We start from the raw sequence: 15,669 nt of genomic DNA, 5'->3' as shown, positions 1-15,669 counted from the left end.
CCAAGTTGTTCCATGTTGTTAGCGCTTCGGTAGGCTACTCAAAAGTAGGGCGGGGGGGGGAAGTCCCGACGAAAAGTAAAAAAAATTATCTATTTACGTTCGTTCAAACATGTCAAATGTTGTTTAGCATCAATCTTTAGGGCCATTTTTAATGTGAAACATCAGTAATGTTTCAACCCGACCTCTCCTGTGTCTTGAAAAACGTCTCGCCTCACATGAACTCACAGGTGCGCGCAATAATGAAGTGACAACTTCTTTTCCTTGTCATCCGGTCTCTGTTCATCGTAGACGCTTCAAACAACTTTATAAAGATCGTTGACATCTAGTGGAAGCCGTAGGAAGTGCGAAATGAATCCTTTGTCACTGTGTGATCTATTAGCAATGACTCGAAAATAGTACAGCCACAAAATTCTAATTTCCTGGTTGTATTTTTCTCAGGTTTTTGCCTGCCATATGAGTTTTGTTATACTTACAGACACCATTCAAACAGTGTTTTATATCCAAATGTGTTAATAATATGCATATCCTAGCTTCTGAGTTGGTGTAGGAGGCAGTTAAAAATGGGCACATATTATTTTCCAAATTCTCAATACTGCCCCCTAGCCCCAACAGGAACAATGTTTGTGCAGGTAACACATCCAACAAGAGCAATGCTGTTAGCCAAGCAACTGTAGGTTAATTAAATATACTGTACATTAGTTTGTAGAAAGAACGACCAACAGAATTGACTTCCATGACATATTTACTTTGTTTCCCCCAATTACAGCCTGAAGACCCTTCCTTCTCAAGACTGCCATTATGAGTCTATGACTCGTCAGAGAGAACTCTTCACTTCCCTCCAAAGTAGTCTGAGGTTGGCTCTGCTGAAATGCAACAGTAGGGTAGTACAGTTGAGAGGTGTCATGCAAATTATTGACATTGTTCATAAATATATCATAAGTTTGGTCCAAGTTGAACATCTATGTTTCAAACATAAATGGATAATGATTGTTGGGAGTACAGTTCAAGGAGCACTGAAGTATTGGTCAGTTGTGGAAGTTCCTCTGATAAATTTTCCATCAGTGCATACTTTATCGACGACTGAGCGAGATGCTGTCCAACACATGAAGAGAATTAGTTGGCATATGTGTTTACATTCTCAAATCACTCTCAAATCATTGCTACAACGCACTTCCAAACAATACACTGTAAAAAAAATTAAGTTGTTTTTAAAAACAACTTATGGTAACTTTCCGTTAATTTAAAAAAACTTTGATTTAACAGTAAATTATTGTAATGTAAAGTAACATACTGTTAAACCAAAGTTTCTTTGGAATTTACAGTAACATACTGTATCTTTTTTTACAGTAACTGGCTGCCACTAAGTTACCATAAAAACAACCAGATTTCTTTTACAGTGAAGTTTTTGTGGTTGGTTTTGTTAAAGTTAGACATTTTTTCCTTTACTTTAGTCACCTGCTCTGTCACCAAACAGATTTGCATCCCAATTCTACAAAAAAATATATATTACATAGCCAAGTAAACTCTCATACCAGATACTAACCACTGAATGAAGAGTTCATTTTTCAAAGTAGAGTTTTTATTCTACAAGTTATTCCACTCTTTCAGCAAAAGGGACCTATTCTACGTATGCATCTCATATGAAATACAATTGTACATTTTATTATCATGGGCATATTATATGCCTGTAACAAGTCATACATTTTTTTTATGTTTCCTTTATGTATTAGATGGTGCAGTGACGTTAGAGGAGTATTACAACAATGTTCAAACCTGTAACAAAGAGAAGACAATGGCGCTGTCAGATGGCTGGACGCTGCAGTGTAACGCTGCAGCAATGTTGTGAAAGCGTTAGCACCCAGACCTGTCACATTAACCAACAGCACTCCCTAGCATGGACAGGTAGATGGACAGGGTTTGATATAACAGTAACATTAAAGGGATGTTATGAAAATGTTTACATCAGGGGACAGGTGGATGAACTGGGGTGGTGGATGTTGCAGTAACGTTACTGGGTGGTTGTAAGTTTGTTTCAATAACCCAGAGAGGTTAAACGATGGAGCCCTTGGAGGAGGAGAGGTGAATTGACTGGATGCGGGTGGCTAGAGTATTCTCCAGGTCATGGAGGACATCGGAGATGGGGCTCAGGCAGGGTCCGGGGCTCACTGTAACAGGCATCTCGTACAGTAGTTGTTTGAAAGCCTCCACCTCTATCAGCAGCACCATGTTCTTCAGGAAGTAGCCTTCGATGAAAGTCGCCAGCTCATTGGCACAGAGGAACTAAACAGGGCATAAGGATACAGTCAGAACCTTAACTCACTCTGTCACAATGCCCTCTCTCACTGTTTTTTTTTTAATGTCTGATACATACACATTGTATCATGCATGGGTATCTTGCCTACTTATGTTTTATCCTCTTTTACTGTACACTCTTAGAAAAAAGGGTTACAAAATCTTTGCAGAGGGATAGGGTTCTACCAAGAACTGTTTATCTGAAGAATCATATTAGGAAGACAATGATTCTATGAGTTCTACATAGAATATTTTTCATCCTAAGAGCCTTTTTTGGAAGAAAGGGTTCTTTGATGATTATTGGAAGGCATGAAGGACTATTTGAAAGGCAAGAAGGGTTCTACATAGAACCCTTCTGCATCTGAATAAGCTTTTTATTACAAATGTTTTTCTTTCTTTTAAGTAGTAAGCATTAGTGTTTACCTCAGTGTTTAAACTTTAACATTAGGAGTGTTAAAGTATTCTGATGAATTTAAAAAGATATATGTGAGCATGTTTTAACTTCTTATGGGCAGGTGGGATGCTACCGTCCCACCTGGCAAACATGCGGTGAAATTGCAGAGCGCCAAATTCAAAATACAGAAATAGTCAAATTAAACATTCATAAAAATAGAAGTGTTATACATCGGCTTAAAGATTAACTTCTTGTTAATCCAGCCACCGTGTCAGATTTCAAAAAGGCTTTTACCGTGAAAGCATAACATGCGATTATCTGAGGACAGCGCCTCGCTTACAAAAGCGTACAAACATTTTACAACCAAGTAAAGGAATTACAAAAGTGAGAAATAGTAATCACTTACCTTTGATGATCTTCTTATGTTTGCACTCTCAAGAGTCCCTGTTACACAATAAATGTTTGTTTTATTTGATACATTCCCTCTTTATGTCCCAAAAACTCAGTTTTGTCGACGCATTTTGTTCAGTAATCCATTGGCTCAAAGGCGGTCACGACATGCAGACGAACACATCCTAATAGTACCTGTAAAGTTAATCGAAACATGTCAAACGATGTTTATAATGAATCCTCAGGTTGTCTATTGTCTAAATAATCGATAATATTTCAACCGGACAATAGCGTCTTCAATAGAAAGGAAAAACAACGAACGGCGCGCAATCGGTCACACGTGCCAAACAGCTCTGGTTCATTCTGCATGCCACATAGAAAATGGTCTCATTCTTCCTCGTTTTCCAGAATACAATCCTGAAACAATGTCTAAAGACTGTTGACATCTAGTGGAAGCCATAGGAACTGCAATCTGGGCCCTAACCCAACAGATACTGTATAGGCATTCAATAGAAAAGTATCCACATCAAAAATGTCCCACTTCCTCGATGGATTTTCCTCAGGTTTTCGCCTGCCATATCAGTTATGTTATACTCACAGACATTATTTTAACAGTTTTGGAAACTTTAGAGTGTTTTCTATCTAATACAGCATATGCATATCCTAGCTTCTGGGCCTGAGTAACAGGCAGTTTACATTAGGCACCTCATTCATCCAAAATTCAAAATACTGCCCCTTACCCAAGAGAGGTTAAACTGAATTTATATGGGAATATACTCTGACAGACTGACCAGGTGAACCCAGTTGAAAGCTAAAGTATGATCCCTCATTGATGTCACTTATTAAATACACTTAAAATAAGTGTAGGTAAAGGGGAGGAGAAAGGTTAAAGAAGGATTTGTAAGCCTTGAGACAACTGACACATGGATTGTGTATTTGTGCCATTCAGAGGGTGAATGTGTAAGACAAAATAACTAAGTGCCTTTGAACGGGGTATGCTAGTAGGTGCCAGGTGCACCGGTTTATGTCAAGAACTGCAATGCTGATGTTTTTTTTACGCTCAACATTTTCCCTTGTGTATAAAGAATGGTCCACCACCCAAAGGACATCCAGCGAGTTTGACGCAACTGTGGGAAGCATTGGAGTCAATATGAGCCAGCATCCCTATGGAATGCTTTCGACACCATGTAAAGTCCATGCCACAACGAATTGAAGCAGAGAGTAGAAGAACAGAATTAGCAGTGTATCATATGGTACACAACAAACTGACAAGTTTTACCCAGTGTTGATTTTTCATTGTAACATTTCTAGTGTTGATTAAGGAGTTAAATTATGTTAACAATTTTACCTCACTGGAGAGGGCCAGTAGTGTAAAATAGCCCGTGTTGGTTGTCATGACTATCCTGTGAGGATCCAAAGGATCAGGTTACAATGTATCGGCTCTACAGAGCTCTGTCTCCCGCAGAGGGGAAGAGGGATGGATGTGGGGGTTTAATGACACCTGTCATGACGTTGCCCTCTTTGGGTTTTCTATGCACCATCCCCTACCTCTGCCTCCCCCACCCAGGCTCTGTGAGAGTGGTCGTAAATTCCTAAGAAAATGTCCTGCCTCATTACATTTACGTCATTTAGCAGACGCTCTTATCCAGAGCGACTTACAAATTGCTTTATTCACCTCATGATATCCAGTGGAACAACCACTTTACAATAGTACATCTATATCTTTTTTTTTGGGGGGGGGGGGGGGTTTGAAGGATTACTTTATCCTATCCCAGGTATTCCTTAAAAAGGTGGGGTTTCAGGTGTCTCATGGCCACAGTATAAAGAGAGAGTGGGTTTCATAGAAAAAACCCCGGAATTATTCCACCTCACAGGACTGGAGAAGCGAATGACATTTATGTTCTGGAGAAGGTATAAAATATCGGTGAAGAATCCAGCTACGAACTGGTCCGTTTGGTACAATTTTGTGAAGCTGATGAGAGACAATACGGGCACATTACAATGGCGCTGTTTATATAAAAGCCTCAGTTGTGAGACTTACATCTAATCGTTGTATAAAATGAATTAACAAGGATAAAGCTATTTGGAATATGTTGGGATGCTTGTAAGATGTTAATGTGAGAGAATTGTATTTCTATTTAAAGTTTCACCAAGTCATCGGCACAGGGTTTCTATCACCAGACCGAGCTTACCTCCATTACGAGTGGCTAAAGGTTGGAGACCAGCTTACCTCGATAATGAGAGGGCCAAGGTTTGACCATGCATTCCTCATTCTGAACTTTAACCATTCCACGTGGTTAGACTATTGATACCGACAGAATAATAACAAGTCTTTGATATTAATTACTAGTCTGCAGCTAGGAATTCGGGATCATTGAACGCAAAGACTGTCAAAACATCTGTCCTATAACGACATTAATGAATGTCACTTTCATATATATACTGCTCAAAAAAAATAAAGGGAACACTTAAACTCACAGACACCATTCAAACAGTTTTAGAAACTTTGGAGTGTTTTCTATCCAAATTATATGCATATTCTAGTTTCTGGGCAGGAGTAATAACCAGATTAAATCGGGTACGTTTTTTATCCGGCCGTGAAAATACTGCCCCCTATCCTAAACAGGTTAAGCAAGACCATCCGGTTATTCACTTCAAATCATCATTTCTCTACACGGCTTTCATCACCACTCTGGGACCATCGACACAGCTGATTAGCCATCCTCAGGAGACCACTCTTCCAGAACGAATGCAAGTAAACAGACAACTAAGAAGGACAGTGTGACATCTTGTGGACAATCAGAGACTTACACCGACAACGAAAGAGAGGGCCATACAAAGAACAAGGCCTCCATCGAACCCTTATTACCAAGTGGAACCCGGCCCACAAAGGCCTGGGCCCAACAGAGATACCCGACCAATACCTTCAACACGTAAATACATGCATGACTTATTACCTATAAGAGTGGCAGTTCGGGGCAAGGTATTAGGGCTAAATTAACCTGTTATGGCTAGGGGGCAGTATTTTCACAGCCGGATAAAAAACGTACCCGATTTAATCTGATTATTACTCCTGCCCAGAAACTAGAATATGCATATAATTATTAGCTTTGGATAGAAAACACTCCAAAGTTTCTAAAACTGTTTGAATGGTGTCTGTGAGTATAACAGAACTCATTTGGCAGGCCAAAACCTGAGAAGATTCCATGCAGGAAGTGCCCTGTCTGACAATTTCTTGGCCTTCTTGATTATCTCTATCCATTACAGGGGATCTCTGCTGTTACGTGACACTTCCTACGGCTCCCATGGGCTCTCAGAAGGCGGCAAAAAGCTGAATGGTGGCTTTGCAGGCTCTGGCTGAAAAACATTAGCGCGTTTGGATAGTGGCTGGTCACAGTACTGTGAGACTCAGGCTCGTGCACAAGTTGACTCCATGTTTTATCTTTGAACGAAAACCACCACTCCCGGTCGGAATATTATGGCTTTTTTACGAGAAAAATGGCATAAAAATAGATTTTAAACAGCGGTTGACATGCTTCGAAGTACGGTAATGGAATATTTAGACATTTTTCGTCACGAAATGCTTCGTGCGCATGACGCTTCTTTACCCTTGGATAGTGTCTTGAACGCACGAACAAAACGCCGCTATTTGGATATAACAATGGATTATTTTGAACCAAACCAACATTTGTTATTGAAGTAGCAGTCGTGGGAGTGCATTCTGACAAAGAACACCAAAGGTAATCAAACTTTTCTAATAGTAAATCGGAGTTTGGTGAAGGCTAAACTTGGTGGGTGTCTAAATAGCTAGCCCTGTGATGCCGGGCTATGTACTCAGAATATTGCAAAATGTGCTTTCACCGAAAAGCTATTTTAAAATCGGACACCTCGATTGCACAAAGGAGTTCTGTATCTATAATTCTTAAAATAATTGTTATGTTTTTTGTGAACGTTTATCGTGAGTAATTTAGTAAATTCACCGGAAGTGTTCGGTGGGAATGCTAGTTCTGAACGTCACATGCTAATGTAAAAAGCTGTTTTTTGATATAAATATGAACTTGATTGAACAAAACATGCATGTATTGTATAACATATTGTCCTAGGGTTGTCATCTGATGAAGATCATCAAAGGTTAGTGCTGCATTTAGCTGTGGTTTTGTTTTTTGTGACATTATATGCTAGCTTGAAAAATGGGTGTCTGATTATTTCTGGCTAGGTACTCTGCTGACATAATCGAATGTTTTGCTTTCGCTGTAAAGCCTTTTTGAAATCGGACAGTGTGGTTAGATAAAGGAGAGTCTTGTCTTTAAAATGCTGTAAAATAGTCATATGTTTGAAAAATGGAAGTTTTTGTATTTTTGAGGAATTTGTAATTCGCGCCACGCCTATCATTGGATATTGGAGCAGGTGTTCCGCTAGCGGAACGTCTAGATGTAAGAGGTTAAACGAGTCCCGTCCTCCCAGGCCGTCGTAAATAGGTGGTGAATTTGGTAAATAGGTGGTGAATTTAGGTGGTGAATTTTTATACTTTTAGGAACAGGAATAATTAAGAGAATTTAATGTAGGTAGGCCGTGACTGGCCTCACACTTCAGTACATTAGGTGGTGGTGTATTCACCTGTCACGATCGTCGTAATGAGCGGACCAAGGCGCAGCATGAGTTGAGTTCCACATAATTTTAATTCACAGTGAAACAAAAACAACAAAACATCCAACGAATGTCAAGTACAGCGCGCACATAGGCACTAACTGAAACAATATCCCACAAATGCAGGTGGGAGAAAGGGCTTCCTAAATATGATCCCCAATTAGAGGCAACAATTACCAGCTGCCTCTAATTGGGAACCATACACCACCAACATAGAAATAAACTGACTAGAATACCCCCCTAGTCACGCTCTGACCTAAACACCATAGAGAACCAATGGCTCCCTATGGTCAGGGCATGACAGTACCCCCCCCAAAGGTGCGGACTCTGGCGGCAAAACCTTAAACCAGATGGGGAGGGTAGGGGGGGTGACTTGTGTCGGTGGCGGCTCCGGTGCGAGTCGTCGCCCCGCCCAAACCCCGGATCCGGCCATGGCGCTGGGCTGAACGCCTTGCCTGGACTGGGCATCAGCGCAGAGTAAGGCTCCGGCCTTGGAGCGGTACTGGATGCCATGCCTGGACTGGGCACCGACGCAGAGGAGGGCTCCAGCCTTGGAGCTGGACAGGACACCGTGCCTGGACTGGGCATCAGCGCAGGTTGCACCGGACTGATGACACGCTCCTCAGATCGAGTGTGTGGGGCCGGCACAGGACGCTCCGGACTGGGGAGGCACACTGGAGGCCTGAGGCCTGGAGTCGGTACAGGTGGCACCAGACTGGTGACACGCACTTCAGGGCGAGTGCGCGGAGCTGGCACAGGACGTACCGGACTGGGGAGGCACACTGGAGGCCTAGTACATGGAGCCGGCACAGGTGGCACCGGACTGGTGACACGCTCCTCAGGTCGAGTGTGTGGGGCCGGCACAGGACGCTCCGGACTGGGGAGGCACACTGGATGCCTGAGGCCTGGAGTCGGTACAGGTGGCACCAGACTGGTGACACGCACTTCAGGGCGAGTGCGCGGAGCTGGCACAGGACGTACCGGACTGGGGAGGCACACTGGAGGCCTAGTACATGGAGCCGGCACAGGTGGCACCGGACTGGTGACACGCACTTCAGGCCGAGTGCGGGGAGCTGGCACGGGACGTACCGGACTGGGGAGGCGCACTGGAGGCCTGATGTGTGGAGCCAGCACAGGTGGCACCGGACTGGTGACACGCACTTCAGGGCGAGAGCGGGAAGCTGGTACAGGATGTACCAGACTGGGGAGGCGCACTGGGGGCTTGGTGCGTGGAGCCGGCACAGGTTTCACCGGACTGGGGACACGCACTTCAGGGTGAGTGCGGGGAGCTGGCACAGGACTCACCAGACTGCTGACAGGCTCTTCAGGTTGTATTCCGTGCAGAATACACCTAGCCAACATATCTCAGTTCTCTCCTCCAACAGCTCCATCACCTCCCCGACGGTCTCTTGCTCTCTCCGCGGCTCGACTGACAGCTCCTTGTGCCCCCCCCAAAACAATCTTGGGGTTTCTGTGGCCGCGGACCCCGACGTCGTCGCTGTCCTTACACCTTCCTTGTTGTTTATGTCCTTCCACGCTTTTCATCCGAAATCAAAAATACTGCCCCCTATAGCTTAAAAAGTTAACCTCTAACACGCTGCTTGGTCCTGCGTTGGCGGGATATTCTGTCACGATCGTCGTAATGAGCGGACCAAGGCACAGCGTGAGTTGAGTTGCACATCATTTTAATTCACAGTGAAACAACAAAAACAACAAAACATCCAACGAACGTGAAGTACAGCGCACACATAGGCACTAACTGAAACAATATCCCACAAATGCAGGTGGGAGAAAGGGCTTCCTAAATATGATCTCCAATTAGAGGCAACGATTACCAGCTGCCTCTAATTGGGAACCATACAACTCACCAACACAGAAATAAACTGACTAGAACACCCCCCTAGTCACGCACTGACCTAAACACCATAGAGAACCAAGGGCTCTCTATGGTCAGGGCGTGACAGCACCTTGAAGTTGGATGCGATCTGCTAACCCGATCCCAAAAAAGAAGAAGAATTTATTGTACCTACCCTGGCAGTCATTCTGAATAATTCAAAGTTTCAATTGGATTTACACACCATTTTGCAAGCCCACAAAGTGATTTTTAGGCCTGATGTGGCCTGTAGACCTAGAGTTTGCTAATACAACTGTTAGAATACAAAACTAGGCCCTCAAAGAAAGACATTAAGAGTTACAATTTAATGGCTAATAAGGCTGGTCCTGCTAGGAAGAACCTTTAGAGGATAAAGGGGGTTCTATGAAGAAACCTACAAGGGGGCTCTAGCTCGAACCCTCTACAAAGAGTTCTACATTGCACCAAAAAGGGTTCCCCTAAGAAGAACCCTTTATGGTTCAACTTAGCACCTTTTTTTCTTCCACAGCTTCATGTGTTACAAATGTACAATTTTAAAATGTGCAATGGAGCAAAATATTCTGTCTTCTCTTTTCACAACTGGTTGAATGGCAATTTTTATCCTGTAGGCACCTACAACTTATCACAGGTGAGATTAAAGAATCACTTGCCTCCAACCACATTAATTGTGACATTTATGACTTTGAAGTGAAAAATCTCAATTTAAATTGTTTCCCTTGGTCCTGTGCAGTTTTAAAAACAAACAAATACACCTGTGAACACCAAATGTTTTTTCAATTTCAACTCATTTTAGAAAACATTTTGAACTGTATACGTTTGGCTTGTTCCCGTTGCCTCTCACCTTAGCGTGTTTGTAGATGTCCACACAGGTTTCCACGGCAATGTTCTTGGAGCAGATGATCTCACAGTGTCGCTGAAGGGCCTCTAGTTGAAAGAATTTTGCTGCAGACAGGAGCTGTGGAAGAGAGGGAAAAGAGAGCAGAAACACACACAGTGAGAAGTGGGTAAGTGGGGAAGACTTTCTGGGTAATGAAATAAAAAAGTGTTTGATGGGGTTGAGGTCAGAGCTCTGTGCAGGCCAGTCAAGTTCTTCCACACCGATCTTGAAAAACATTTCTGTATGAAACTCGCTTTGTGCACGGGGTGTTGCCATGCTGAAACAGGAAAGCGCCTTCCCCAAACTGTTGCTACAATGTTGGAAGCATAGAATCGTCTAGAATGCCATTGTATTTCCCTTCACTGGAACTATGGGGCCTAGGCTATTATTCCTCCTCCACCAAACTTTACAGTTGGCACTATGCATTGGGGCAGGTAGCGTTCTCCTTGCATCCGGCAAACCCAGATTTACACCACTCCAGCCGACGCTTGGCATTGCGCATGGTGATCTTAGGCTTGTGTGTGGCTGCTCTCCCATGGAAACCCATTTCATGAAGCTCCAGACGAATAGTTCTTGTGCTGACGTTGCGTCCAGAGATAGTTTGGAACTCTGTAGTGAGTGTTGCAACGAGGACAGATGATTTTTACACACTACGCACTTCAGTCCCATTCTGTGAGCTTGTGTGGCCTACTACTATGCGGCTGAGCCGTTGTTGCTCCTAGACGTTTCCACTTTAAAATAACCGCACATACAGTTGACCGGTGCAGGGCAAACATTTTACGAAAAGACTTGTTGGAAAGGTGGCATCCTATGACGGTGCCACGTTGAAAGTCACAGAGCTTTTCAGTAAGGCCATTCTACTGCTAATGTTTGTCTATGGAGAATGCATGACTGTGTGCTTGATTTTATACACCTGTCAGCAACTGGTGTGGCTGAAATAGCCGAATCCACTAATTTGATCGGGTGTCCACATACTTTTGTATATATAGTGTATTTTATTTAAGTGTCATTCACAAATCGGTCCCCCACCACATAAGAGCTTATAAAACACATTTCTTGAAGTTATACAAAGCACAAAACAAAATGTAATTTTACACGCATAGATAATAATCATGGGACGGTATGTATGATTTGCAAACCTGCTCTGTCAGTGTAATTGTTTGAGAATGATTGTGTGACAAGTATGGCTGCATTGTCATTGAAATAAAATATATTAAAAAAAAAAGTAATTCTTACCTCCATAATCTCAGTATTCATGATGTGCAAGGACTCAGTGCCTCCACAATACAGGTACTGCATGACCAGCTGTAAAAGAGGAATGTTGTTATGACTCAAGCCTCTCAACACATTAGAATTAGCCTAAATGAATTACTGGTACTGGTAGGGTAATACTGTACCTGTTTTGACATAATGAGAGAGTACTTAAAGAGTACAATTGAATGATTACTGACTTTTATACAGTATGTCACCCTATAGCATTTAAATAATATAGAAAGCTCAGGAGTTTTACATTTGTTTTTTTAGGGTGCTTGAGCAGAGGGTAGTAATCTGCTCTCAATGATAAGCATGACTGCCCCCCTTTGAAGGTTTAAGATACTACATTGCTGTGGTGCGAATCCCAGTTGAACTATGAACACATTACCATTAACCCATTTACTGCAACCTAGATACAGTAGTACATACAGTAGGCTACCTGGAATATGTTGTACTTGACATGACTGATCTCAATGTAGGTGTTCTCTGCTGCTGGTCTGTTTTGTAGCAGGGATTTAAACCTGTATGAAATAATGAAAGAAAAGGTGGGGAAGACAGGTTGTCAGAAAACAAAAGGAGCATGTCGTAGTCTGCATTAGTGACATGTGACCAGTGCTGTATTGGTAAACGCCTTCTATTATTTTTCATGAGCATCTTTTGCTGAAAAATGCATTGAAAGTATAGTGAGCGTTACTTTATTCACCGCCAACAGCGATCAGCGTTTATCCACCAAGTTTTGTATATGACATGTCTTTGTCACTCTTATGAACATATGTAACCTAACATACACGGGGGGTGAAATAATTGATTTATAACCACCTCTGACAATTTTGTTAGAAAAAATAGTTTGGGGCCATTCTAATTGTTCAAGCATTATTTTTCAAAAATTTTTTTGTATAAAAATGTTTTATTTTTCAATTCCAACATGCAGTACAAGTATTTCACAGATTATCATGTTCAAGCATTTTTCATCAATCACTCAATTTCTTAGCTTTCTGTGGCTCACCTGGCTGAAGCAGTAAATAACAGGACTTTATGTGCATAGAAGGGTTTTCCTTCCACCAGGAACGTTACATCAGACATCTCCTTGTTGTTGAGGAAGTGGGGGTCTGAAAGAAGTGAAGGATAATTACTATATTTGTCCACTTCTAACACTGTTATATTTATCTCTATTGTTACTCAGTTAGTGTTTAATAAAGAAAATGTAGAGACATTTGTGAAATACATTTGACTTGTGTATTCATCCATCTTGACTACTTGTCCATTTTGACCTGCATGTGACCTTTTGCAAATTACGCAGAATGGCATAGGCTGGACAGATATGCTAGCAGGATAATTAAATGGCATCCCATGTAATCTCCCGTAGAGAGTATTCTAAAATGTAAACATTGCTAACTAAGCATCTCTATGACTACAAAGCTTTACTGGATTGAAGCCTCCTGTGTTCATATGAATCGAACAGATGTTATCCTGTTATGGCTAGGGGGCAGTATTTTCACGGTCGGATAAAAAACGTACCCGATTTAATCTGGTTACTACTCCTGCCCAGAAACTAGAATATGCATATAATTATTGGCTTTGGATAGAAAACACTCCAATGTTTCTAAAACTGTTTGAATGGTGTCTGTGAGTATAACAGAACTCATTTGGCAGGCCAAAACCTGAGAAGATTCCTTACAGGAAGTGCCCTGTCTGACCATTTCTTGCCCTTCTTGATTATCTCTATCCAATACAGGGGATCTCTGCTGTTACGTGACACTTCCTACGGCTCCCATGGGCTCTCAGAAGGCGGCAAAAAGCTGAATCGTGGCTTTGCAGGCTCTGGCTGAAAAAAAGTAGCGCGTTTGGATAGTGGCCGGTCACAGTACTAAGAAACTCAGGCTCGTGCACGAGGGGATCCCATGCTTTTATTTTCTCTCTCTTTGTATGTATACACGCTTTCCCGGACGGAATATTATCACTTTTTTACGAGAAAAATTGCATAAAAATTGATTTTAAACAGCGGTTGACATGCTTCGAAGTACGGTAATGGAATATTTAGACATTTTTTGTCACGAAATGCATCGTGCTCGTGACCCTTCTTTACCATTCGGATAGTGTCTTGAACGCACGAACAAAACGCCGCTATTTGGATATAACAATGGATTATTTTGAACCAAACCAACATTTGTTATTGAAGTAGCAGTCCTGGGAGTGAAATTCTGACGAAGAACACCAAAGGTAATCAAACTTTTCTAATAGTAAATCGGAGTTTGGTCAGGGCTAAACTTGGTGGGTGTCTAAATAGCTAGCCGTGATGGCTGGGCTATCTACTCAGAATATTGCAAAATGTGCTTTCACCGAAAAGCTATTTTAAAATCGGACACCTCGATTGCACAAAGGAGTTCTGTATCTATAATTCTTAACCTCTTGGGGCTAGGGGGCAGTATTTTCACGGCCGGATGAAAAACGTTTTAAACAGGTTACTACTCTGGCCCAGAAACTAGAATATGTATATGATTAGTAGATTTGGATAGAAAACACTCTGAAGTTTCTAAAACTGTTTGAATGGTGTCTGTGAGTATAACAGAACTCATATGGCAGGCAAAAACCTGAGAAACATTCAAGCAGGAAGTGGAAAGTCTGAGAATTGGAGTTCTTCTTTTGATTCTCTATCGAAGCTACAGTGTCTGTAGGGTGACGTTGCACTTCCTAAGGCTTCCTTTGGTTGTCTAAAGCCTTCAGAAAGTGGTTTGAGCATTTTCCTGTCACTGGGCTGATAATAGGAGCTCAGTTTCTGAGTGGACTGCCTGGCAACAAAGGGATTGGATATGCACGGTCACTTGAGTGCGCCGTTCCTTCTTTTTCTTCTTGAATGAATACGCTATTGTCCGGTTGGAATATTATCGCAATTCTACGTAAAAAATACCATAAAGATTGATTTTAAACAGCGTTTGACATGCTTCTAAGTACGGTAATGGAACATTTTGACTTTGTCTCTCATTCCGCACTCGCGCGTTATGCCTTTGGATAAGTGATCTGTACGCACGAACAGAGGTATTTGTACATAAATATAGATTATTTGGAACAAAAACAACATTTCTTGTGGAAGTAGCAGTCCTGGGAGCGCATTCTGATGAAGATCAGCAAAGGTAAGAGAATATTTCTAATACTAATTCTGAGTTTAGGTTACCCCGAACTTGGCGGGTGTCTGAATAGCTCGCCGTGATGGCTGAGCTATGTACTCAGAATATTGAAAAATGTGCTTTCTCCATAAAGCTATTTTAAAATCTGACATAGCGGTTGCATCCAGGGGTAGTCCATCTATAATTCTTTAAATAATTGTTATGTATTTTGTCAATGTTTATGATGAGTATTTTTGTAAATTGATGTGCACATTCAAGTTTTGGTGGGAATACATTTTCTGAACATCACGCACCAATATAAAATGCTGTTTTTGGATATAAATATGAACTTTATCGAACAAAACATACATGTATTGTGTAACATAATGTCCTAGGAGTGTCATCTGATGAAGATCGTCAAAGGTTAGTGCTTCATTTAGCTGTGTTTTTGTGTTTTATTGACACATGTCCTTGCTTGGAAAATGGCTGTGTGATTATTTTTGTCTATCTACTCTCCTAACTTAATCTAATGTTTGGCTTTCGCTGTAAAGCCTTTTTGAAATCGGACAATGTGGTTACATCAAGGAGAAGTGTATTTTTAAAATGGTGTAAAATAGTTGTATGTTTGAGAAAGTTGAATTATGACATTTTGTTGTTTTTGAATTTGCCGCCCTGATATTTCACTGGCTGTGTCCCACCTAGCCCATAGAAGTTAATGATGATGATAAATTATTATTGTAATTTCTATAGGGCCACTCCTCCATCCCATCACATTTAAGCACATTTCAGAGGCACCACAAACACAGAGGGAGGCAAGTAACGGCTGCTTCTGCTGCCT

General features: G+C 41.8%; 1 protein-coding gene across 2 annotated transcripts in view; it reads right to left on the bottom strand.

Annotated features, from left to right (window-relative positions):
- Positions 1-1,577: 1,577 nt before the first annotated feature.
- Positions 1,578-15,669, bottom strand: part of LOC106609097 (ankyrin repeat- and BTB/POZ domain-containing protein 3-A) — a 218,147-nt gene continuing 204,055 nt past the window's right edge. For both annotated transcript variants that reach the window (XM_014207500.3, XM_014207503.3), the window contains 5 exons: positions 12,734-12,836; positions 12,167-12,248; positions 11,710-11,778; positions 10,438-10,551; positions 1,578-2,280 (listed from right to left, as the gene is read on the bottom strand). In XM_014207500.3, coding sequence (XP_014062975.3) covers positions 2,050-2,280; positions 10,438-10,551; positions 11,710-11,778; positions 12,167-12,248; positions 12,734-12,836 — 599 coding nt within the window. In that variant the 3' untranslated portion in view covers positions 1,578-2,049. The remainder of the gene's footprint in view (positions 2,281-10,437; positions 10,552-11,709; positions 11,779-12,166; positions 12,249-12,733; positions 12,837-15,669) is intronic.

This window comes from Salmo salar, chromosome 07 (assembly GCF_965601325.2).
Source record: "Salmo salar chromosome 07, fSalSal1, whole genome shotgun sequence".
NCBI classification, from domain to species: Eukaryota; Metazoa; Chordata; class Actinopteri; order Salmoniformes; family Salmonidae; genus Salmo; species Salmo salar.
This window is presented reverse-complemented; position numbering and strand designations above follow the sequence as displayed.